The sequence below is a fragment of the Trichosurus vulpecula genome, chromosome 3, assembly GCF_011100635.1.
Source record: "Trichosurus vulpecula isolate mTriVul1 chromosome 3, mTriVul1.pri, whole genome shotgun sequence".
Lineage (NCBI taxonomy): Eukaryota > Metazoa > Chordata > Mammalia > Diprotodontia > Phalangeridae > Trichosurus > Trichosurus vulpecula.
Window position 1 is genome coordinate 286,316,714 of NC_050575.1, and position 24,138 is coordinate 286,340,851.

Here is a 24,138-nt window from a genome sequence, read left to right on the forward strand (position 1 = left end):
AAAAAATGCTCTAAATCACTAATGATTAGAGAAATGCAAATTAAAACAACTCTGAGGTACCAAGTTCACGATTATAAGACTGGCTAATATAAAAGAAAAGGAAAATGATAAATGTTGAAGGCGATGTGTGAAAATTAGGACACTAATGCACTGTTGCAGAGTTGTGAACTGATCCAACCACTCTGCAGAGCAATTTGGAACTATGCCCAAAGGGCAATCAAATTGTACATACACTTGGATCCAGCAATACCACTACTAGGTTTGTATCCCAAAGGTATTAAAAAAAAAGGGCAGGGGAAGGACCTAATTTGTACAAAAATATTTACAGCAGCTCTTTTTTTGGTGGCAAAGAACTGGAAATTGAGGGGACGTCCATCAATTGGGGAATGGCTGAACAAGTTGTGGCACATGAATGTAATGGAGTATGATTATGCTATAAAGAAAAGATGAGCAGGCAGATTTCAGAAAAACCTGGAAAGACTTACATGCATCAGCAAAGTGAAGTGAGCAAAACCAGGAGAACACTGCACACAGTAACAGCAACATCGTATGATGATCAAATATGAATGACTTAGCTATTCTTAGTAATACAATGATCCAAGACAATTACAAAAGAGTCTTGAGGAAATGCTATTCACATCCAGAGAAAAAACTGACAGAATCTGAATGCAGAATGAAGCATACTATTTTCACTTTGGGTTTTTTTTGCAGTTTTTTTCTCATGATCTGTTTCTTCTTTAACAACATGACTAATATGGAAATATGTTTTACATGATTGCACATATATAACCTATATCAAACTGCTTACCATCTTATGGAGAGGGGAGGTGAGGGAGAGAGGGAGAAAATTTGGAACTCAAAATTATTTTTAAGATGAATGTTAAAATTTGTCTTTACATGTAATTGGAAAAAATAAAATACTATGTTTAAAAAACAGCTTTTGCAATTTGAAAACTTTTTCTTACTCTACTCAAACCACCCATATGTCCATTATCCACTATATCACACTACCTTTTATAAATGTTTACCCAAAGTGGCTACTACAGAACAATAAGAATTCATGTACTTTAATAAACACAACCAGAATGGGTCCTTAAGGTCTAGTTTTTAGATAAGAATTAAGGGAGATTGTTCCAGGTTATATGAGCAACAAGATAGCAGACCTGACATTTTCTCTGATTCCTACAAATTCTCAAACCTTTTCGAAACAGAAATTATGTACCAAAGATAAACTGACTTCACCTGTCTCCATGGTCTAAGTTAGCACTTCTTAAACTGTGGGTCTTAATCCCATGGGGTTGCAAAAAATTTGGCAACAGTAAAAGGTTTCTGAACAAGCAACGACCAAAAATTAATTAAAAGCAGCCTTGGTTTTGAACACACAGCATGCACACTTCGCACTGTGCACGCCCTCACGCCCTCATGCTAACAAATGCTGCTGAAACAAGGTAAAAAACCAAACCTAACAACCTGAAAACCCAGAAATTGATGCTCACTGATGCTGAACTCACTCCATACCCATCTCTGACCTCGTACCTTATAAGTAGCAATGCTGCATTAGTACACCCGAGGACATGACATGTTTACATCAAAACGCACTCCTACACCCTGGTCCCTCCCCTCCTCTTTCCAGTGCCATGGAGACCTTAGTTCCAGGCTGAGGAGGTTTGCTTGGGATTTGGCCACAACTCTTCAGGAAAGGAGCAAAATTCTGCCAGAAGCTGCAACCCATAAGCATCAATGCTGCAAAGCTCTGAACTGCAGGTGCCAGGGGAAAAAGGTTCTGAACTTCTGATGCAAGAGAACTGAAGAACAGAGGGAATGGGACAAGTCACCAAGTTAAGACATGGTGCGTGCGTGCGTGCGTGTGTGTGTGTGTGTGTGTGTGTGTAGAGGGGGCTGTGCAGCATTCCACCACACCTGAGGGAAAAATTCACAGCACCTGGCTGGGGCCAGTTCTGACCATCCAAAAGTTAGGTGGGGCAGAGACCTAGGTTAGTGAGCTGTGAACTGCCCAGCATGGAAGGAAGCTAAGAAACTTCTGAGATCCAGTCCCAAAGCAAACCAGTTAGAGAGGAGAGAGTAAGGAAGTAATGAGGAAAATAATGAGGAAATAACATTTAAAGAAGAAAAAAATCTCAAAGACCTTGAACATAAATAGATTAATCAGCAAGAAAAACAGTAACAATAGAAAGAAATACAGCCTTCAGATCTAGTAAACAAGTTCAGGTATCTATGAATAAATACTGATAAAGGAAAATGATCCAACATTTGATGAGAGAGAGAACCCTGTGGAATTTGTGGAGAACATGGAACCACAAGATACTATTCTTAAGTAGTTTAAAAGAGAAATGAGAATTACAAGTGCAGAATTTATGTCCTTCATAACAAAGATAATGAATAGAACAGAAAAAGTTGAAATCTGTAATAGCAAGCCTCAGCAAAGAAACAAAAAAGAGAACAATAGATTGGGAATGCAAATATGCAGAAGTGAGGAACAACCCAGAACAAAGCATACTGATCTCAGACAAACTAAGGATCCTTGATCTCACAAAAGAACATGACGAAACGTGAACACTTTAATGAAGAAAACAACAGAAGAAAATTGCCCAGAATTCCTAAACATAGAAAACAAAATTCCAATTGAAAGAATTCACAAATCACGTCAAGAAAAAAACCCAAGGTGGCAAAGTCCAAGATGAATAATGATTAAATTTAGCAACCCAAGTCAGAAACATCAAGTTCTACATGCCATCAGGAGAAAGACATCTAAATACAAAGAAAAAGGACATTCAAATAACGTAAGACTATTCCACACGAAAAAGAAGAAGGGTATGGAATAATGTGTTCTGAAGAGCAATGAAACTCACAATGTAGCCCGGAGTGACCTATGCTGCAAATCTGAGCTTAAACTTCAGGAGAAAAGTTAGATGTCCATTAATAAAGAAGACTTAGAAACATTTTTAGAAAGAAAACAAGAGAGACCAGGAGCCGGGCAGAGCATGCCCTAGCACCCTGAGTCAGTGAGCTGCGGCAGTTACCAGACTTCTCAACCCACAAACATCAAAGACAGTGGAGAAGGTTAGTGGGAAAAGCTGTGGGAGTGGAAGGAGTTCGCTGTTCAGCTACCAGCCCTGGGGGCAGCGGAGGTGGGGCAGCTACAGCTGCTCTTGCTTCCAGCCCCAGGCCCACCTGGTGGGAGGAATTAAGTGGCAGATCAGAGGAGGAGTGCACAGCCTGCTGAAGATCTAAGTCCAGACCGGGTTGGGGGTTCTTGCGGAAGGAGCAGTGCTGGTGTGGCAGAGCTGGCACATCCCCCCCAAAGGAGGAACATAGGACTCTCTAGTCTACAAGCAGTCATACCCCGCTGAAAAACTCAAGGGTCAAGTTGGTTGGTTGGGAATATGGCCAGGCAGCGAAAGGCGGGGAGGGGAGTAGGGGCATAGAGAGGAGTGAATGATGCTCCAGGGTCAAATCAAAGGCTAACAACGAGGGGAAGGTAACCTCGTGGTTCCAGAAAGAGAAGAGCCTACAGGACAATGGGTGAAGAAGAGGAAGGAAAGACTGAAAAAGGTGGGGGTGGGGAGTGCAGAAGAAGAAGGTCTTACTTTGGAGGTGGAAGGGGGTTCCACTGATGAATGCTCCTATGAGTGAAGAGAGATGGTTGGAGAAGGGAGATGAGGACCTTACATTGGATGAGGACTGAGGGTTTGGTGCTTGAAAAGTCTACTTGTTCCAGGAAGGAGGGAATTGGAACCCTTGGCACTTGGAAGAGTGGGAGAGCATGGACACAGGGAGATTTCCAAGTAAATGTAGAAAAAAGATGTCAACAAGACAAGTGTATATAGATCAATGGTAGGTTGCATAATCAGGTGGGGGGATGGGCTCTTCCTCTTCCTCTCTGATACCTGCAATAATTGGTACTGTTCTAGAAATGAGGAAAAATGGAAAAGGAGAATCCTGGGGCAAACTCACCAAGACTGGAAGAAAAAGTCCACAGGGACAGCCTAGAATGGATAATTTGGAAACTCTGATTACAAGAAGAATAGAAGAAAAAGAGACCAGATAATTATAGGTGCTGTGAATTAGAAAATAAGGGTCTAGTGTTAACAGAAAGAGAAGACAGATGATGAAGAGAGTGAGAGAAATCCTTTCTGGAAGGGGGTGCAAAAAATATTTTAAAATTGAAAAATAAATAACAAGAATGACTGAATGCGAGGAGATGAAGGGAGGCTATCAAATGAGGTAGTGGGAAGAGGGCCATCTTAAAAAAAGATTAAAGTAACTGAAGGAATAAAATACTGTGTTTACATCAGAAAAGGGAACTTAAAACCAAAAAGCTTCTGCACATACAACATTATTGCATCTAGAATTAGAAGGGACATGGCTAAATGGGAAAAAAAATATCTTTGTATCAAATTTCTCTGATAAGGGTTTAGTAGCCAAGATATATAATGAATAAAGAAAAAGGCAAATAAATATGACTAATAGCTCTTTCCCAGTAGATAAACACACAAAGGATATGAACAAATAATTCTCAAAAGAACTGCAAAGTATTCATAATTATATGAACAAAATGCTCCAAATCCTTAATAGCAAGAGAAATGCTCATTAAAAGAACCCTGAGAGAAAATTCAATAAAGGGGGATAGGTTAGGAAGGAGCAAAACATAGTTAATCTTTCACAACATGAGTATTGTGGAAGGGTTTTACATAATGATACACGTGGCCTATGTTGAGTTGCTTGCCTTCTTAGGGAGGGTGGGTGGGGAGGGAAGAGGGGAGAGAATTTGGAACTCAAAGTTCTAAAAACAGATGTTCAAAAACAACAACAACAACAAAAAAAAGTTTTTGCATGCAACTAGGAAATAAGATACACAGGCAATGGGGCATAGAAATTTATCTTGCCCTACAAGAGAAGAAGGGAAGGGGGGATGGGAGGGGAGTGGGGGGACAGATGGGAGGGCAGACTGGGGAACGGGGCAACCAGAATATATGCCATCTTGGAGTGGGGGGAGGGTAGAAATGGGGAAAAAATTTGTAATTCAAACTTTTGTGAAAATCAATGCTGAAAACTAAATATATTAAATAAATTAAAAATAAAATAAAAGAACCCTGAGATTTCACCTTACACCCTGCAAACTGACAAAAATAACAACAATAACAATGTTGGAGGGGTTGTGGAAAAATAGGTACCCCAATACATTATTGGTGGTATAACCATTTTGTGAAGCAATTTGGAATTATGCAAATAAAATGACTAAACTGTCCATACCCTTTGAACCAGGGACTCACTTACTGAGCTTATAGCCCAAGGAAGCCATTGATAAGAAAAAAATCTCCATATACTCCCAAAATACTGATAGCAGCACTTTTTGCACTAGCTAAAAATTGGAAACAAAGTAGATGCCCATCAATTGGGGAAGGGCTAAACAAATTGTAGTACTTAAATTAACGGAATATCACTGTGCTGTAAGAAATGAGTGTGATGAAAATATAGAAGCATGGAAAGATCTATATGAACTGATGCAGAGTGAAGTAAACTGAACTAAGAAAACAGCATACGCAGCAACTGCATTATAAATTGAAAGAATAAAAACACACTAAAAAACAAAAAACAAATACGACGAAATTATAAAGATCAAGTGGAACTCAAATGAAGAGATATGAGAAGACACTTCCCACCTAAACCTTCAAGGAGGTGGGGGATCCACAGGTGGACTGCATATGTTTTGGGGCTTTTTCAATTTACTAAACAACTGAGTGACTTTTTTTCTCTCCCCAAAATACTATACATCATGTGAGATGGCTCTCTGGAAGAGGGAGGGATACAGGAGATACTATGGTAATGTAAGGAACAGAAAATATCGACAAAAATTTATTTTTAAAAAAGAAATAATTGGAGAGTCAGTGTTCTGTTGTAATTATGCTTGGGGCTTTTTTATGTTACATTCTAATATAGGCTCCAAAAATGGTATATGTGTATATTTAATTTCTATAAATACCCCATGATAAGTAGACAGGATTCTGCTAAGTGAGGTAAAAGATGACAAAAAGAATATTGGAATTACTGTAAGTCAAGTGTACTTCTAGAATGAAAATGCTCATGATCAAGAAAGAAAACAGTACTATCATTGCTTCTGAGGTGAAAATGAATGGTACAGACTTTGCTTGAGACTCAGTTTAATTTCTACTACATAATAAGTCAGAGAAATATGTAATTATAGATGGTGAGGGGGCGGAGCCAAGATGGCAGCTGGAAAGCAGGTACTACCATGAGCTCCCTGGCGAGTCCCTCCAAAAACCTATAAAAAATGGCTCTGAACCAATTCTAGAACTGCAGAACCCACAAAATAGCAGAGGGAAGCAGGGATCCAGCCCAGGACAGCCTGGATGGTCTCTGGGTGACGTCTATCCTGCACAGAGTTGGGAGCGGAGCAGAGCCCAGTGTGAGCAGCGCGGACCAACCACACCAGGAGCCGGGAGGAGCCTGCCCTAGCACCCTGAATCAGTGAGCTGCAGCAGTTACCAGACTTCTCAATCCAAAAACACCAAGACAACAGAGAAGGTTAGTGGGAAAAGCTTTGGGAATGGAAGGAGTTCGAGGTTAGGCTACCACCCCGGGGGGGCAGAGGAGGTGGGGCAGCTGCAGAAGTACAGCTGCAGTTGCTTCCGGCCCCAGGCCCACCTGGTGGGAGGAATTCAGTGGTGGATCACAGCAGGAGCGCACAGCCTGCTGAAGATCTAGGCCCAGTCCGGGTTGGGGGTTCTTGGGGAAGGAGCAGTGCTGGTGTAGCAGAGCCGGCACATCCCCCCAGGCACGGAACACAGTTCTTTAAACTCTACAAGCAGTCATACCCCACTGAAAAACTCAAGGGTCAACTTAGTTGGCTGGGAATATGGCCAGGCAGCGAAAACGCACCCAGATTCAGTCTCAGACTTTGGAATCTTTCTATGGTGCCAAAGAAGACCTAAACATACAGACAGAAGAAGTTAACAAAGTCAAAGAGCCTACAACAAAAGTCTCCAAGAAAAACAAACTGGACTCAGGCCATGGAAGAGCTCAAAAAGGATTTGGAAAAGCAAGTTAGAGAAGTAGAGGAAAAATTGGGAAGAGAAATGAGAAGGATGCGAGAAAACCATGAAAAACAAGTCAATGACTTGCTAAAGGAGACCCAAAAAAATACTGAAAAATACACTGAAGAAAACAACACCTTAAAAACTAGACTAACTCAAATGGCAAAAGAGTTCCAAAAAGCCAATGAGGAGAAGAATGCCTTGAAAGGCAGAATTAGCCAAATGGAAAAGGAGGTCCAAAAGACCACTGAAGAAAATACTACTTTAAAAATTAGATTGGAGCAAGTGGAAGCTAGTGACTTTATGAGAAATCAGGATATTATAAAACAGAACCAAAGGAATGAAAAAATGGAAGACAATGTGAAATATCTCCTTGGAAAAACCACTGACCTGGAAAATAGATCCAGGAGAGATCATTTAAAAATTATTGGACTACCTGAAAGCCATGATCAAAACAAGAGCCTAGATATCATCTTTCAAGAAATTATCAAGGAGAACTGCCCTGATATTCTAGAGCCATAGGGCAAAATAGAAATTGAAAGAATCCATCGATCTCCTCCTCAAATAGATCCCAAAAAGAAATCTCCTAGGAATATTGTTGCCAAATTCCAGAGCTCCCAGATCAAGGAGAAAATACTGCAAGCAGCCAGAAAGAAACAATTTGAGTATTGTGGAAACCCAATCAGAATAACCCAGGATCTGGCAGCTTCTACATTAAGAGATCGAAGGGCTTGGAATGCGATATTCGGAGGTCAATGGAGCTAGGATTAAAACCTAGAATCACCTACCCAGCAAAACTGAGTATCATGCTCCAAGGCAAAATATGGATTTTCAATAAAATAGAGGACTTTCAAGCTTTCTCAATGAAAAGACCAGAACTGAATAGAAAATTTGACTTTCAAACATAAGAATCAAGAGAAGCATGAAAAGGTAATCAAGAAACAGAAATTGCAAGGGACTTACTAAAGTTGAACTGTTTTGTTTACATTCCTACATGGAAAGAGGACATGGATGATTCATGAGACCTCAGTATTAGGGTAGCTGAAGGGAATATGCATATGTATATATGTTTATGTATATATATAAGTGAAAGTGTATGTATGTATATATTTATGTGTATATATATGTGTGACACAGGGTGAGTTGAAGATGAAGGGAAGATATCTAAAAGAAATAAAATCAAATTAAGGGATGAGAGAGCAACATACTGAGAGAGGGAGATAGGGAGAGATAGAATGGGGTGGATTATCTCACATAAAGGTGGCAAGAGGAAGCAGTTCTGTGGGAGGAGGGGAGAAGGCAGGTGAGGGGGGAATGGGTGAACCTTGCTCTCATCAGATTTGGCCTGAGGAGGGAATACCATACATACTCAGTTGTGTATCTTACCCCACAGGAAAGAAGAGGGAGGAAGATAAAAAAAAAAATAAAAGGGGGGGGGGGGATGATGGAGGGGAGGGCAGATGGGGGTGGAGGTAATCAAAAACAAACACTTTCAAAAGGGGACAGGGTCAAGGGAGAAAATTCAATAAAGCGGGATGGGTTGGGAAGGAGCAAAATGTAGTTAGTCTTTCACAACATGTGTATTGTGGAAGGGTTATACATAATGATACACACGTGGCCTAGGTTGAATTGCTCGACTTCTTAGGGAGGGTGGGTGGGAAGGGAAGAGGGGAGAGAATTTGGAACTCAAAGGTTTAAAATCAGATGTTCAAAAACCAAAAAAAAAAAGTTTTTGCATGCAATTAAAAAATAAGATACACAGGCAATGGGGCGTAGAAATTTATCTTGCCCTACAAGAAAGGAAGGGAAAAGGGGATGAGAGGGGAGGGGGGTGATAGAGGGGAGGGCTGACTGGGGAACAGGGCAACCAGAATATACGCCATCTTGGAGTGGGGGGGGAGGGTAGAAATGGGGAGAAAATTTGTAATTCAAACTATTGTGAAAATCAATGCTGAAAACAAAATATGTCAAATAAATAAATTTAAATTAAAAAAAAAAAACTAGACTAACTCAAATGGCAAAAGAGTTCCAAAAAGCCAATGAGGAGAAGAATGCCTTGAAAGGCAGAATTAGCCAAATGGAAAAGGAGGTCCAAAAGACCACTGAAGAAAACACTACCTTAAAAATTAGATTGGAGCAAGTGAAATATGTAATTATATAGATCAAGAACAACTTTGGATGTTTCTTTTAAGATTACTACTCTGAAAACTATTTATGAGTACAACTGAAAGTAGTGTTGGCCCAGATGAATAATTCTGGTATAATTATTTAGATTCTTAACATAGTAGAAAGCTGATTAATGAAAACATATGTTAAAGCAAAGAGACTTATTATGCAATCTGTCAGTGAAGATGAGTAAAAGTATTCCCTTGTAACCGATGTGACAAAAATTCCACCTCAGCTTTATAAAAAAGAATCTACCTATCTACATCTCTCTGCCTCTTACCCACCCTCTCTCTTTCCTAGCTTCTGTCTCTGCAGAAAAAGTATCTTCGGAAAAAAACTTAGGTAATAGTATACATCACAAAATTAATAAGGAGAAGTTACATTAACATCTCACTTTTCCCAGCAAAATCATCTACCAAGAACACATTTGAAAACCAGGAAATAATCATAAAGTATGTCACTAATATAGCTGTCACAATGTCTTTTTCACCATACTTTGGTAACAGCTCTCACATACCATTTACTCTTATTTTATATATAACTCTAATTAGGGTGTTGCCTGGTTTCCTAGTTTATAACAGATCAAAAGTATCAAATCATTAAGAGGAAGGAGGAGCAAGTATACTATTAAGGAACATAAAGAAGGAGGAACACTTACAACAGCAAGAAGTGAACAATAACAAGAAAGAAACTGAAAAATGATTTAAAAAAAATATGGCAGCTTAAGGGCATTTAGCATGGGAGAAAACAATGACCCCTGTGGAAAGCATAATACATCAAGGTAAAGTAATTGATATTCATAACGAAAACATTAAGTTGTGAAGAAAAGTTTATATTATGATCCATGTATTCTGTTTATGACAAGAAACATACGTTTGATTTTTTTAAAATTTACTTTCAATTTTTAAAAAATTTTGTGCTTAAAGGAGAACATTTTAATTATCTGGAAAATTAAATTACAAAGAATAACTCAACTTCTGACAATTTTGGATAAGGGAGATTACTGTATGGACTTTGTGATAGGATTGAAATTTAATGCATTATGTATTTTATAAGGTATTTTATTAAAATACTAGGAGGAAAAAGAATGAAATCAATTTAAAAGAATAACAATACCTGAAGAAATGATGAGTCATAATCCCTGTAGGAGCTAGATCCTTTTTTATGGGACCTTTCTGTATGTTCAACATCCGAATCAAGGCTGTAGTCTGAACTATCATCACTAGAGGGAGAATTATGCTGGAAAAAAGTAAAAACCAAATATGTTATAAAGTATCAATTTATTGTTCAAAGAAAAAGCAAACTCTTAGCATTCTAATAATGAAGGAAAATTGACTGATACCTATAAGACAAATCTATGTCTAAGTTATCTGATTAGCAGATTGGGTACCATCATAGAAAGATAGAGGTCTGAGATTTACCAGATATATCCTCAAGCCAGCATCCGCTACCATTCTACCCCAACCTATATCCCTTGCAGTTTTCCAGGATTCCCAAGAGGGAAAAATATAATCTCTTCTCTCTGTTTAAGAGCTTCACAAAGTAAGCACTTTTCTTCTCCATACCACTATCTCCTACATCCTCCTAAGTAGTCAAAGCTTTGGAAAAAGAAAAGGTCGCTCTTCATAAAAAAAATTAAACAACATTAAAAAAAAGAATGGTGACCTCATGATTTAAATAGGATACTTATAACCTAAGAATGCTATTGTCTGCTTTCGGTAATGAGTGAGAACCTAAATTCTGACATTACAGCTTTGTTCCAAATATATAAAAAATGAAATGGCTAAGAAAATAGAAAAAGCCCTGGGTAAATCCTCCCATTTGACAAGTTCAATTGTCTAAAGAAATACTAATTATGATAAATATAAAACTGACTTTAATATTGAGATTTCATTAATATTAGCAAAATTTTACAATACACTATAGGACATCCTTATTTTCTATTATCATCCATCGATATAGAGCACAATTTATTTACAACTCATCCTGTATGCCTCTTGCCTAGAGTCTCTCAAAGATTCTCATACTACTCTTTTCTTACTGAAGAGTAATATTCAACAACATTCTTATACCATAGTTTCTTTTTTAGCTATTTTCCAATTGATGGGTACCAACTTTGTTTAAATTTTTTAGTACCGTTAAAAGGGCTTATATGCTTACATCAATAAATATTGGGACTTTCTATCTATCTTTGAGTTCTTTGAGGCAAAAGTCTAGTAGTGAAAGAGCTGAGTCAAGGGATATGGACAATTAGTCAATTTTCTAATTTTCTAGTAATTCCAAACTGACATCTAGAAAGCCTACACCAATTTATAGCTCCATGATCAATCAACAAGCATTTATTAAGCACTAATACATGCCAGGCACTGTGCTAAGTGCTGAAAGCACAAAAATAAATGTGAACATTCCCTGCCCTGAAGAAACTGACATTCTATACAGGCAGACAACATGAGCCTGTATATACCTGTACATATGTTTATACAAAACAGCTGCTATATTGTTTTGGGGAAATCAGGTAATGCTTCTCAAAGAAGGTACTATTTGAGGTGAAGTTTTCTTGAAGAAAACTAAGGCGTCTAAGATGGAGAGGTGAGGAAGGACCCCCGGGCCAAAGGCATGAAGACAAAAGATGGGCTGTTGAGTATAAGGAACAGTAAGAAAGCCAGTTTGGCAGGACCATCAAGTATATAAGTAGGTCTGCAACATATAATAAGACTGGAAAGGTAGGATGAGGTCAAGCTGTGAAGAAATTTAAATGCCAGATGGAAGATTTTATATTTGCTCCTAGAGGTAACAGGAAGCTACCAGAGTTTAATGAATTACAAGCCTGACATGGTCAGATGTGAATTTTAGAAAAAATCACTTTGGCAGTTATATGGAGAATGAGAATGGAATGAGAAGAGACTTGAGGCAGAGCAATCAAAGAGAGTGTTATAGCAATAGTCCAAATAAGAGGTGGTGAGAATCTGAATTAGAGCAGTAGCTGTGTGTTTGGACACATGTTAGGGAGATATTTAAATGGAAAAGATAAGATTTGGCAAATGATTGGTTATGTAGGGGTAAGTGAGGAATTGAGGATGACCCCAAGGTTGTAAGATTGAGTGACTGAAGGGAAAAATAGCGTTGACCTCACCAGTAATAGGAAGTTGGGAGGAGAGGTGAGTCAGGGTAATAATGAATTCTGTTTCAGATGTCCTTAGTGCCCACAGAACATCAGGTTTGAAATATCCAATAGTTAGTTTGTGTTCAATACTGGTACTGAGAAAAGCAAATAGATTTAAAGATCTAGGAGTCATCTATAGAGAGATGACAATTAAACCTAAGGGAACCAATGAGATCACTAACTGAGAGAGTGCAGAAAAAAAAGAAGAGGGCCAAGAACAAAGTAAGTTAAGAGACTGGAGTATGGATGATGATCCAGCAAAGGAGACTGAGAAGGAGCAATCAACAGGCAGGAGGAAAAACAAGAGAGAGAAGGGCCAGGAAAATTCTGAGAATACAAGGGGTCAATAGTATCAAATGCTGCAGAGATTTCAAGAAGGATGAAAGATCATTACATCTGAAAATTAAGAAATAAACTGTTAACTTTAGAGAAATCAATTTCAGTTGATAACATCAGAATCCAGAATGCAAAGGGTACAGAAGTGAATGAAAGGAAGTGAGGTACTTAGTATAGCAGCTCTTTCTAGGAGTTTGGTTGAAAAAGAGAAGAGAGATAAAGGACAATAGGTTGAGGGGTTAATAAGGACTAGTGATGGTTTTGATCTGGGCTTATCTGAAGACAGCAGGGATGGAACCAATAAATAGGGAAGGATTACAAATGGGGAGGGGAAAATCTCTACTATCTATTGGAGATGATGAGATCAAGGGCCAATATTGGCCTTGGTGGTGAGGGGCTGGCTTTCATCAAAAAGTCCACCTTTTCATCAGAGACTGGAGTAAAGGAGGGAAAAAAATGAGGGATTATGCCAAGGAATAGGTAGGTAGAGAAAAGGGAAGAGAGAGTTTGCTACAAATATCCTCTTTTTCTCCATAAAGTATGAGAGGAGGTCCTCAACTCAGAGTGTAGAGAGGTAACAGATAGTGTGAAAGACTTGAGAGAAGAGAAAATCTGGAATAGCCTCTGTGGGGTTGTGCTGGGAATCAAGACGGGCTCTTAGCGTTTATTCAACCAAGTGCCCTTGAAGAGTTTGGCCTTTGTTTCCTTGATTAAATTAGGAGTCCTTGATACCTCCTTGCCCCAAGGGAAAGCCTAGTTTACATGGGTTGAGTGACATGTTTGTGACATCAGAGGCTTTTAGACCACGTGGGTTTAAGTCGCATTTTTGTGATGATTTTACGTCACATGGGTCCTAAGGGGAGTTGCTAACTCCAGAGCCAATAGTAACAGCTTAAGTTCTGGTCTCTCAGATGACATTTGATGATGGATAAAGAGTGCATAAAAAGGGAAGACAGAGTTATTTGCTTATGGCTCTCACTCTTGGTGGTGCGCTGATGTGGATACTCTGGGCAGCTGTAGTTAAGAGCCCTCCAGCTTGTAAACCCAGATGTTCGGACTTTGTTAAACTCTTGTAACTATGAATTGAGATTTGAATCAGACAAGGTCTGCCTGTTGATGTTTGTATTTGCTCTGTAGTTCAGGGTGCTGGCTTTTTCCCCTGAACTAAGTGAATGATGTCTGTATGCTGGATTAAAGTAAGACTGTTAACCCCTTAACCTTGCTTTCCTTGGTAAGCAGATCAAAAGAACCTGGGCTTGCAGTGTTCTGTGAGCTGGTTGTTGTTGGTTTTACATCCCCACAGCAGCTGCTAGGCGGATTGTTACAACAGGGGTATGGGACTGAGAATCAATTAGGAAGAACTAAAAGGACTGCCTTGCTGCAGTGAGAGTCCAGTCGAAGTTAGAAAACGAATTTGTAGTGGACCACAGAATTACAAAATTTAAGAGTTGGAAGGGACTTTTAGTTGCAAATGGACTTCTAGTACTAACCATACCCAAAGAAATCCTACATATACTGTACCCCACAAGTGGTCACCCATCCTTTGCTTGAAAACTTCTATGGAAGGAGAATCCATCATTTCTTGAAGCATCCTATTTCACTTTTGGACAGCTCTGACTGTTAGGAAATTTCTTCTAACATTGAGCCTAAATTTTCCTCTTTGAAATTTGTACCTATTCCTCCTGGTTGTGCCCTTTGGAGCCAAACAGACCAAGTCTAATACCTTTTACACATAAAAGTCCTTAAAAAAACTTGTACACAGCTATCATGTCTCCTGAGTCTTCTTTTTTTTTCCAGGCTATCCATCCCCAGTTCTTTTAATCAAACTTTAAATGACATACTCCAGGCCTTTCACCATACTGCTTGCCCTTCTCTGGACAATTACTTTCAGCTTATCAATGTCTTCCTTAAATTTTAGTTCCCAGAACTGAACACAACACTCTAGATGTGGTCTGACAAGTGAATAGCTGAGAGGGACTATTACCTCTATTCCTAAAAGCTATGCCTCTCTTAACGTAGCCCAAAATGACATTAGCTTTTTTGGTTTTCACATTACACTGCTGATTCAGTTTGAGTCCACCAAAACTCCTAGACCTTTTTCAAACCATTGTCCAGCCATACTTACTCTATCTTACCCTAGACCCTGGAAGCAAGATGGTACAGTGGGTAGTGCATTGGGCTTGGAGATAACAAAAACCTAAGTTCAAATCCAGCCTCAGACACTTATTAATTATATGACCCTGTGCAAGTCACTTAACCTCTGTTTGACTCAGTTTCCTCATCTGTAAAATGGGGATAATAATAGCACCTACCTTCTAGCATGGTTGTGAGGATCAAAAATGAGACTATTGTTTGTTTTTGTTTAGTCATTTTCAGTTGTGTCCAACTATCTGTGAGCCCATTTAGAGTTTTCTTAGCAAAGATACTAGGGTGGTTTACCATTTCCTTCAGCAACTCATTTTACAGAGGATGAAACCAAGGCAAACAGGGCTAAGTGACTTGCCAACAGTCACACAACCAAAACTGTCTGAGGCCAGATTTGAACTCATGAAGATGAGTCTTTCTGACTCCAGGCCTGGGATTCTATCCACTGCACTTAGCTCAATGACTGGCACACAGCAAGCATTATATAAATGTTAGCTGTTGTTATCATCATCATCATCATAGTCACAATCCTCATTGTCTTGGGTTATCTAGGTGATTCAGCGGATAGAGCACTGGACCCGGAATCAGAAAGACTTGAGTTTCAATCTGGTCTCAGGCACTTTTAGTTGTGTGACCCTGGGAAAGCTGCTTAATATTTGTAATTATAAAAAAGGTAACTTTGTCCTACCTTGTGTTTCTCACGTCTTCTCCTTTTAGATTTTTTCTTTTCCTTTTCTTTCTTGCGTTTCTTTCTTGATTTTCTGTGGGCTCTCTCACTTTTCTGTTTGTCATTCCCTTTTGTTTCTGGTTGCTCTTGTGTTTCCTCAAATCCAGCATCGTCTATTTCACCATCTTCTAATTCACCATCTTCTCTATAGGAGAACAGGCAAAAAATGAAACTTTAAATGGCAATTCAGAAACTAAACACATTAGACATATTTTCTTTATCTTTTCTGGAGGATATGGGAATGGTCCAGACCTGTTAATCTCACTAGTATAAAGCCCTCTTAGAGAGGAACCTCATCAACCAAGGTATATCAGTTCTGGCTCTGCACGTGCAGTTCCTATCTTAATAGCTGCCTGGGGCACTCACTGAGAAGCTGAGTGACTTTCTCTATGTCAGAAAGCCAGAATGTATCAGAGGTGGGACTTGAACCCAGGTCTCCCAGACTCCAAGGTTGGTTCTCTATCCACTAGGCCAGGCTACACCTCCAAGGTATGTGTTTTGTAGAAAACCTGTACCAAAATTTTAAATTGTATTTCTCATTCTTCCACACATTTTAAAAGCAAGGTTGTCTCAAAGATATGTAGTTATAAAATGCCAAACTACTTCAAAAAATGGAACTATATTAGATATCTTAGAGAACAAAAGTCATAAGTACAAAATAACTTTAAACCTCATCATAGTAAAATGAAGGTAGATTAAATGAATTGCTTAAAGTGAAAAACAATATATTAGTACAAACAGTCAATTTTAGTGGATAAATTTAAATAGATAAAAGCATTAACAACACTCAGGCTATAAAAAAGATATTAATTTTTAAAGTTGAGTTCTGTCAAGAATATTAAAATTAAAATTGTAATCCTAGTAATTTCATGTTTCCAAGTATGAGAATATTAGTTTTAGTTTTTCAATGCAAATGCTGGTTTTTAAAAATCAATATTTGCATCTAAATAGATGGGAGAGGCAAAATATTTAGTAGTAATAGCATTTAGAATCTAAGTAAGCAAATGGGATACAGAAGAACAAGTTGGCATAACAATAAAATATTGGTAGCAATACAAAATTATGTAAAAATGGAAAAGTTTAATTTTTGCTATATGTAAGGCAAAATATCTATAGTCAATAGTATGAGAAAGAGATCAACAGAGGCTATGCATTTAAGATAACTTAAAATTACAACTACTGTAAAATATTTGTATTTCTAACTTTACAAAATAGGTATATTTCAAAGTTGGGGGCAAAATGAATTATATTTTCTCACTGACTTCTATGATGCAATTAAATAATTTAACTTAATAATCTGAAAAAATGAAATTTTATTTCACAAAAACAAATTCCCAAATGGACTGACTTGAACACATCTGCAACAGTGGCCATACCTTTTATGATTGTGATGGATGATAATAATAGCTGACATTTAAATAGTATTCTAAAGTTTGCAGAATGTTTTCTGTAACATTTATGTGAGATTTCACTTGCTTTTCATAATAATCCTGTATAGTAGGCACTATTAGCAATCCCATTTAACTTACAAGGAAACTAAGGCTGAGAGATTAAGTAGTAAGAATCTGAGGCAGTATTTAAGCCCAGAGATTTCTAACTTTAAGTCCAGTAAGTACTCTCTCCACTACAGATAATGCTGAGGAGAAATTATCCGATGTAAGAACACTAGAGTTGGGAATTAAAAAAACATGGTTCCATCAACAAGGGAATGACTAAAAAAGTTACAGTGTACAAATGCAGTGGAATATTACTACGCTGTAAGAAACAATAATTACGAGAAACCTGGGAAGACTTACAAGAATTGCAAAAAAGTGAGGCTGACAAAACCAGGAAAAAAATATAAAACAACTTAAACTGAATGTTAAGAAATTATAATGAGCAAACTAAGCCCCTGCCCCCAAAAGAGACATAAGGCAGCACTTCTCTTGCTGGGGGGAGACCATGGGCGTGGAACACTGAAATGATGCATCAGACTTTTTCAATATACTGGTTAGTTTTGCTCTACTTTTTTCCCTTCTTTTTCACCCTTATAAGGTATGGCTACATGGGAGGAGGTGGGAAAGAAACAATGGAAAATACAGGTTACATAAAAACAAAATATATCAATAAAATTTTATTTTTAAAAAATGACAACTATCAGGGTTCAAGACCTGGCTGTATTACTTAATTACTAACCATATGACCCTGGACAAGTCATTTAGTCTCTCATTTCCTTACATGTAAAATGAAGGGAATAGACTGGGTGGCCTCTAAAATCCCTCAGAGCTCTAACATTCTGTAATTGTTTTACTTTTACTGCATTACTTCTATTGACCCTTTAAATTTTGTACAACTTTCTCATCTGGGGTCCTCTCAATTTCCAATTTGTCATTCTGGCCATAGAAATAGGAATGTCTATGTCATTTAGGCAACTAACTCACCAGTCTGAGAAACTAGCTATACTTTCCTTGGGGAAAGGATTAAGTAAAGTTAAGGCTACAACGTCACACTTCATCAACAGATGCTATCATTATTTTCCAGGCTGAAAATTTTATATAATCTATCTGCATCCTACATCATAAATTCAGTAAGTCTTAAAGTTTATTAAAAAAATAAAATATTAAATATACCTGTTTTATGGAAATATTTTTAAAAAAATTATATTCATCTTTTCCCACCCTTTTACTCAGCCTATTTATTTCCAACAACTTAATATGAAAATTGGTTTTCGATTCATACCTTCCAGCTTATTGTTTTTTAGTGGAGCCATATTAGGGGAATATCGTATGATAGGTATTAGACTCAGCATCTGGGTAAGTACTAGTCTCAACTATGTTACTAAAATGGAATAGTTTTTTTTAAAAAAATATTTAGCACCTATCATGCTACTTTCTTCAGTAAGACACTTAACCTTTGAAGGACTCTGCTTCCTTAGTTATAAAATGAAAGGATCAGATTAGATGATTTCTGAATTTTCTTCCATTTGCTTCCTTCCTCTTCGTGGAACAGTGGTAGGCTAAAGGTACAGAATGAGTTGTATAAAGTGGGACATGGCCACTGTTGATTTATTTTATTTAAGAGTACTTCTTTGTTAGAAGGGAGGGTTCTCTGAGGGTGAGAGGAGTCAATAGAAGGCTATAGCAATATAAATATCAACAAAAAATTTTTTAAACCACAAAAAGTTTCTTCTAAGCTCTTTGAACAATATGACATTTTCAATTTCTAGCCTACCTTGTTCTTGAATACATCTGAGACATTTCATAATCACTATCATCACAAACAATAAATGCTTAAAGGCAGATGGTAATGTATGACAATTGCTCAGGACAGAGGCTATGGATGGATATATACAACTGGGTATCATCTGAATAGATGATAATTGAACTCATAGGAAGTCCTGAGATAATCAACTGAAATTATAAAGGAGGAAAAGATAAGGAGAACTCAGAATAGAACCTCAGAATAGACACTCATGGTTAGTGGGCAAGACATACATGAAGAACCAGCAAAGGAGACTGAAATCTTTTTGAAAGTATATATTCAGTTTCATGGCCCAACAAATTAAGATTCGGTTATAAATAAAATATAAGTATTCATTTTAGAATTCTTTTGAAGAACACAGCAACAATCTTCATTTTGCAATGCATATCCAGTCTTGAATTGAATTAAAAATCTTGTTTTCTAGAAATTCACTGAAATATATAGTAAACATGCACCTAGGTATATATGCACATTACAAAGATCATTTTGTACCCTGGCAACTGTCATTAAAGATTATATTTTTTAATCATCAAAAAGGCAGTGTGGTGGAGTAGATAGAAAGACAGCTTCTTAGTCAGGAAAGACCTGAGTTCAAGTCCCCATCTCTGACACATGCTGACTGTGTGGCCTAGGGTCACATAACTGCTTAGTGCCCCAGGCAACGTTCTAAGGCTATAAGATGTAGAACAGGTCCACATCGAGAATGGAAGAGGGAGACCCTCCCCAGAAGCTTCCTATGCCAAAGATACCACAATTCTGGTTTTAAAAAAATCATCCTTTTAAGTTTGCATTTTGAGTAAATTTTTGGAAGTATGAATAAATTTGCAATATAGCCTAAGCTTCTTGGACACTTCAACAACAAACCAAACTGTTATTTTTATTTTTGAGGTATCTGCAGATTTGAAAAGCATTTTATAAGCAGTACTGTACTATACAAGTTGAATCCATCATCCTCCTTATTTAATGCTTTATAATACTTTTAATTTCAATCATTTTAGATGTTTGAAATTTTTCTTTTTAATCTTCATGATGCAGGGTCACTATTCTGAAGATTAATTATTATAATAATACATCACAATCTCTTTGAAACTGTTTCCTCATCCAAAAAATTGGTTATAACAGCACATTTGCTTGTCTTACAGAGTTTATAGGTTCATAGTTTTAGGGCTGGAAAGGGATCTTAAGAAATCATCTTAAGAGGCCACTGAAGCTATACTGCAGAGTGTTTGGTGGGGAGTGAAATGTAGGATGACTAGATAGGCAGAAAGGAGCCAGTTTGTGAACAGCTTCACATGCTCAACAGAAGAGTTTATATTTGATCTTGGAGGCAACAGGGAGCCACTGGAACTCATTGGAGGGGATGGGAGGTTGACACTGTAGGACCTACACTTTAGAAAAATCACCTTGTCAGCTGAATGGAAGATGAATTTGAGATAGGGAAGAGACTTGAGGCAGGGATATCAATTAGAAGACAATTGCAATAGTCTATGAAGGAAGTAGTTGGAAGTGATGAAGACCTTATAGGAGGGTGGCAGCCATATGAGTAGAGAGTATATGGATGTCTACAAGAGATGTTGTGAAGGTAGATATACCAAGATTTGACAACAGATTGTATATATGAGCTAAGGTATTGAGAAACTAAAGTTAAAAGCCTGGGTGACTGGGAGAATGGTAATGTCCTTGACACTAATAGGACAATTCAGAAGAGGGGAGGTTGGGGGCAGGTTCAGTGAAGATGAGTTCTGCATTAGACATGTTGAGTTTGAGATGTCTATGGGACATGAAGTTTATAGAAATACTAGAGGCAGATGGTAATATATGACTGTTGCTCAGGAGAGAGGTTGGGACAAAATAAATAGATCCCGGAATCATCTGCATAGAGATAACTGAACTCATAGGAACTCATGAGCTCACCAAATAAAGTATAGAGGGAAAAGAGAAAAGAGCACAGGACAGAGTCTTCAGGAAATTCACATTTAATGGGTATGACCTGGATTAAGGTCTAGAAAAGAAGTTTGAAAAGCAGTCAGACAGGCAGAACCAAGACAGCAATGTCATGAAAATCCAGAGAGAGAATATCTAAGAGAAGAGGGTGATTTGACAGTATGAAAGCCTGCAGAGAGGTCAATAAGGATGAGGACTGAGAAAAAGCCATTGGGTTTGGCGATCAAGAGATTCTTGGCAACTTTGGAGAGACCAGTTCAGTTGGATAAAGTGGTCAAAAGCCAGGGGGTTTAGAAGCAAATAAGAGAGGTGGAGGCACCTAGTATAAGATTACTTTCTCAAGGCATTTAGTTCAGAAGTGGAGAGACAGAAGATAACCAGTGAAGCTTTTTCTTTCTTTTTTTGAGATGGAGGAGACATGGAAGTATTTGTAGGCAGCAGGGAGAAGAGAAAGGAATAAACATTTATATTGCACCCACTATGTGCCAGGCACTGTGCTAAGTGCTTTACAAGTATTATCTCATTTGATCCTTTTAATAATCCTGTGAGTTAAGTGTTATTTACCCTATTTGACAGATGAGGAAAATGAGGCAATTTGAGATTAAGTGACTTGCCTGGGGTCACACAGCTGATGAGTGTCTGAGGCTGGATTTAAAATCAGGTCTTCCTAACTCTAGGTCCAGTGCTCTATCCACTGAGCCTCCTAGTTGCCTTCCCAAGCAGGGAAGGATCTGGGACACACAATCTGACCCTCAGTTTCTTAATGTGTACCTTCTTTTCTAAAATTCTATGAATCAGTGATCCAAATACATATTCAGTTTTCTGAGATAACCACAAAAGTGATAAAATCTTAATGTAACATATGACAATATAGTATACATAATTTATTTAATATGTTACAGATTATAAATTTTAGGATATATATGTATTGTATTATGCATATAATATATATTCATCCTATCTAGCTATCTATCATGTTTAATTTATAAGCCTCCAAAGTCCTATTCTAATATACTATGGAAGGGAAGCTACCTTCTTAAAGGCAAAAGCAGTGAAGTGCAAGCTCTAGCATGTCCTACAAAGCTGAAATAGCCTCAATTATGGGCCCAGCAATGGATTATATGTCTTTCAACCAAACATTAGCCTAGCTAACTTTGGAAAGTCTCATCACCAGAGGGCTAATCACTCTATGATCAGTAACACAAATTTTAGCACAACATACGTCCTTTAAAAAGGGGTTTCTTATCCTTTCTCTGTGTAATGTACCACTTTGACAGTCTAATGAAGCTTATGAATGCCTTCTCAGAATGTTTTTAAATACATAAAACAAAACACACAGGATCACAAAATAAACCAAAAAAATGGGTTCCAAGTTAAGAATACTTGCCTTAAGTAGTAAATAAGTAGTTAATAAAAATGAAACATATACTACCTACTTCTATGCTACATCAAACAACTAGTTTTAACTAGCTTTAAGTAGTAAATAAGTAGTTAACAAAAATGAAACATACTACCTACTTCTATGCTACATCAAACAACTTTTTATAAGAAAAAGAAACTGATTTGTTATAGTTATTTAAATCAAATCTGTCCTATGCTAAATTAACAATTTATAGAGTACAAAGGTATATCAAAAGCTTTCAAAGCATAAAACTACACTAAGTCTTTTGATATACCCTGTGTATAGAAGGTACAGAAGAGACACAGTAACAGGAAAAGTAGCAAGGTGAAGTAGATTAGAGAGCTGGCTTCAACGTAAGGAAGACAAACTCCAGGTGTTAAAGTTCGTTTACAATGCAATGGTTGTGTGACCCTCAGCAAGACATTAAATTTCCCAGCACCCTAGGCAAGTCTCTAAGACTATAAATTGAAGAGGAGGTCTAGATCTCCACTGGTTTCTTCACTGGAGTTCCATTTGCCAATGAAATCACAGATCCAGACAACACCTGAGTGTTACTGTATTAAGACATGAACAAAACTGATACAGTAACAACCTATAGAGAATGAGGCTATCTAGCAATCTCATGCACTTGAGAATTTAGGCAAAACTCAGGAAGTAAAAAAAAGGCTTTGTGAAGTTAAAATAGTTGCCACAAAGTCTATGTACATTAAAATTCCCATGTTTTGCTTTTAAGAGAGTCTTCTCCCTCAAAGCTTACATATTCATACTTTGTTGTTGTTCAGTCTTTTCAGTCATGTTCAACTCTGTGACCCCATGTGGAGTTTTCTTGGCAAAGCTATCGGAGTGGCTTGCCATCTTCTCCAGCCCATTTCATAGATGAGGAATTGAAGCAAACAGGGTTAAGTTACTTGCCCAGAGTTACATAGCTAGTAAGATATGATATATCTTCCTGACTTCAGGCCTGGTGCTCTATCAGCTGTGCTACAAAAGAGTTTTAACAAACCTAAATTCTATGTTTCCAAAAGGTGAGAAGCTGTTAAAAACTACCAAACTAGAGTTTGAAAACCCATCAGAGACCATCTAGTTCAACTTGTACCTGAAAAAGAATGCCTTCTACATCATTCTCCCTCAATTTTTGTTCATCCTTTTTTTAATCCATTTTTTAATCCATCCATCCATTTTTCTAATGTTTGAAGGCAGTTCTATAAGGGAATTATAATGATAAATAACAGTGGGTGTTGATATTTAGTAGGGCTGTGCTAGTGAATATTTCAACTACTTAAATTCTTGAGAAGGGAATGTGCTTATCACTATAAGGCAGAAGGGATACCTCCAGACGGAGTCAAAAATAACTTCACCTCTCAGCATCATTTGAGAAGCCTGAAAGGTATTTTTGGTGGTGGTGGTTATTGTTTTGTTTTGTTTTGTTTTTAGTAAAACATTGGGCCAGGAAAAAAAGCTAAATAAAACACACGGCAAGTTGATTAAGAAAAGAGATACTGAGAAAATAGCTCACTAGCTCCCCAGGAGTCGGGGAAGACAAAAAGGAAAAGCAAACCAAGAAATGGAACCCAGGATGTTGTGATAATGGGGATGGTCAACTCAAATTGGGAAATACACAGAAAGCTTATGAGTACCCATAATGGGGAAAAAGGCTAGTTAGAAATTTACAAGTGACTACCAGTTAAATTAACAAAGCAGGTGCCTGCTAGGATAGCTTTCCCTCCAAAAGAAAGAAGGTAGACCTAAGGCTCAGTCAGGAAAAAGGTGTATAGGAAACTAGAGGACAAAGAAGTAAGCATAGGCACGGGAGTGGAAATAGAAAAGCAAGAACAAAAATTTCTAATAAGATTGAGGTCTGCCCGTGGAAAAAGGAAGTCACCAGAGGGAGGAATGAGGGCAGACAGTCCCTAGAAGAGATTGTTTAATATTTTAAACT

General features: G+C 37.7%; 1 protein-coding gene across 1 annotated transcript in view; it reads right to left on the reverse strand.

Moving 5' to 3' along the window:
* Positions 1-24,138, reverse strand: part of ZC3H6 (zinc finger CCCH-type containing 6) — an 85,004-nt gene that overhangs the window by 49,634 nt on the left and 11,232 nt on the right. The window contains exons 2-3 of the mRNA XM_036749263.1: positions 15,575-15,758; positions 10,359-10,481 (exon numbers count right to left, since the gene is read on the reverse strand). Coding sequence (XP_036605158.1) covers positions 10,359-10,481; positions 15,575-15,758 — 307 coding nt within the window. The remainder of the gene's footprint in view (positions 1-10,358; positions 10,482-15,574; positions 15,759-24,138) is intronic.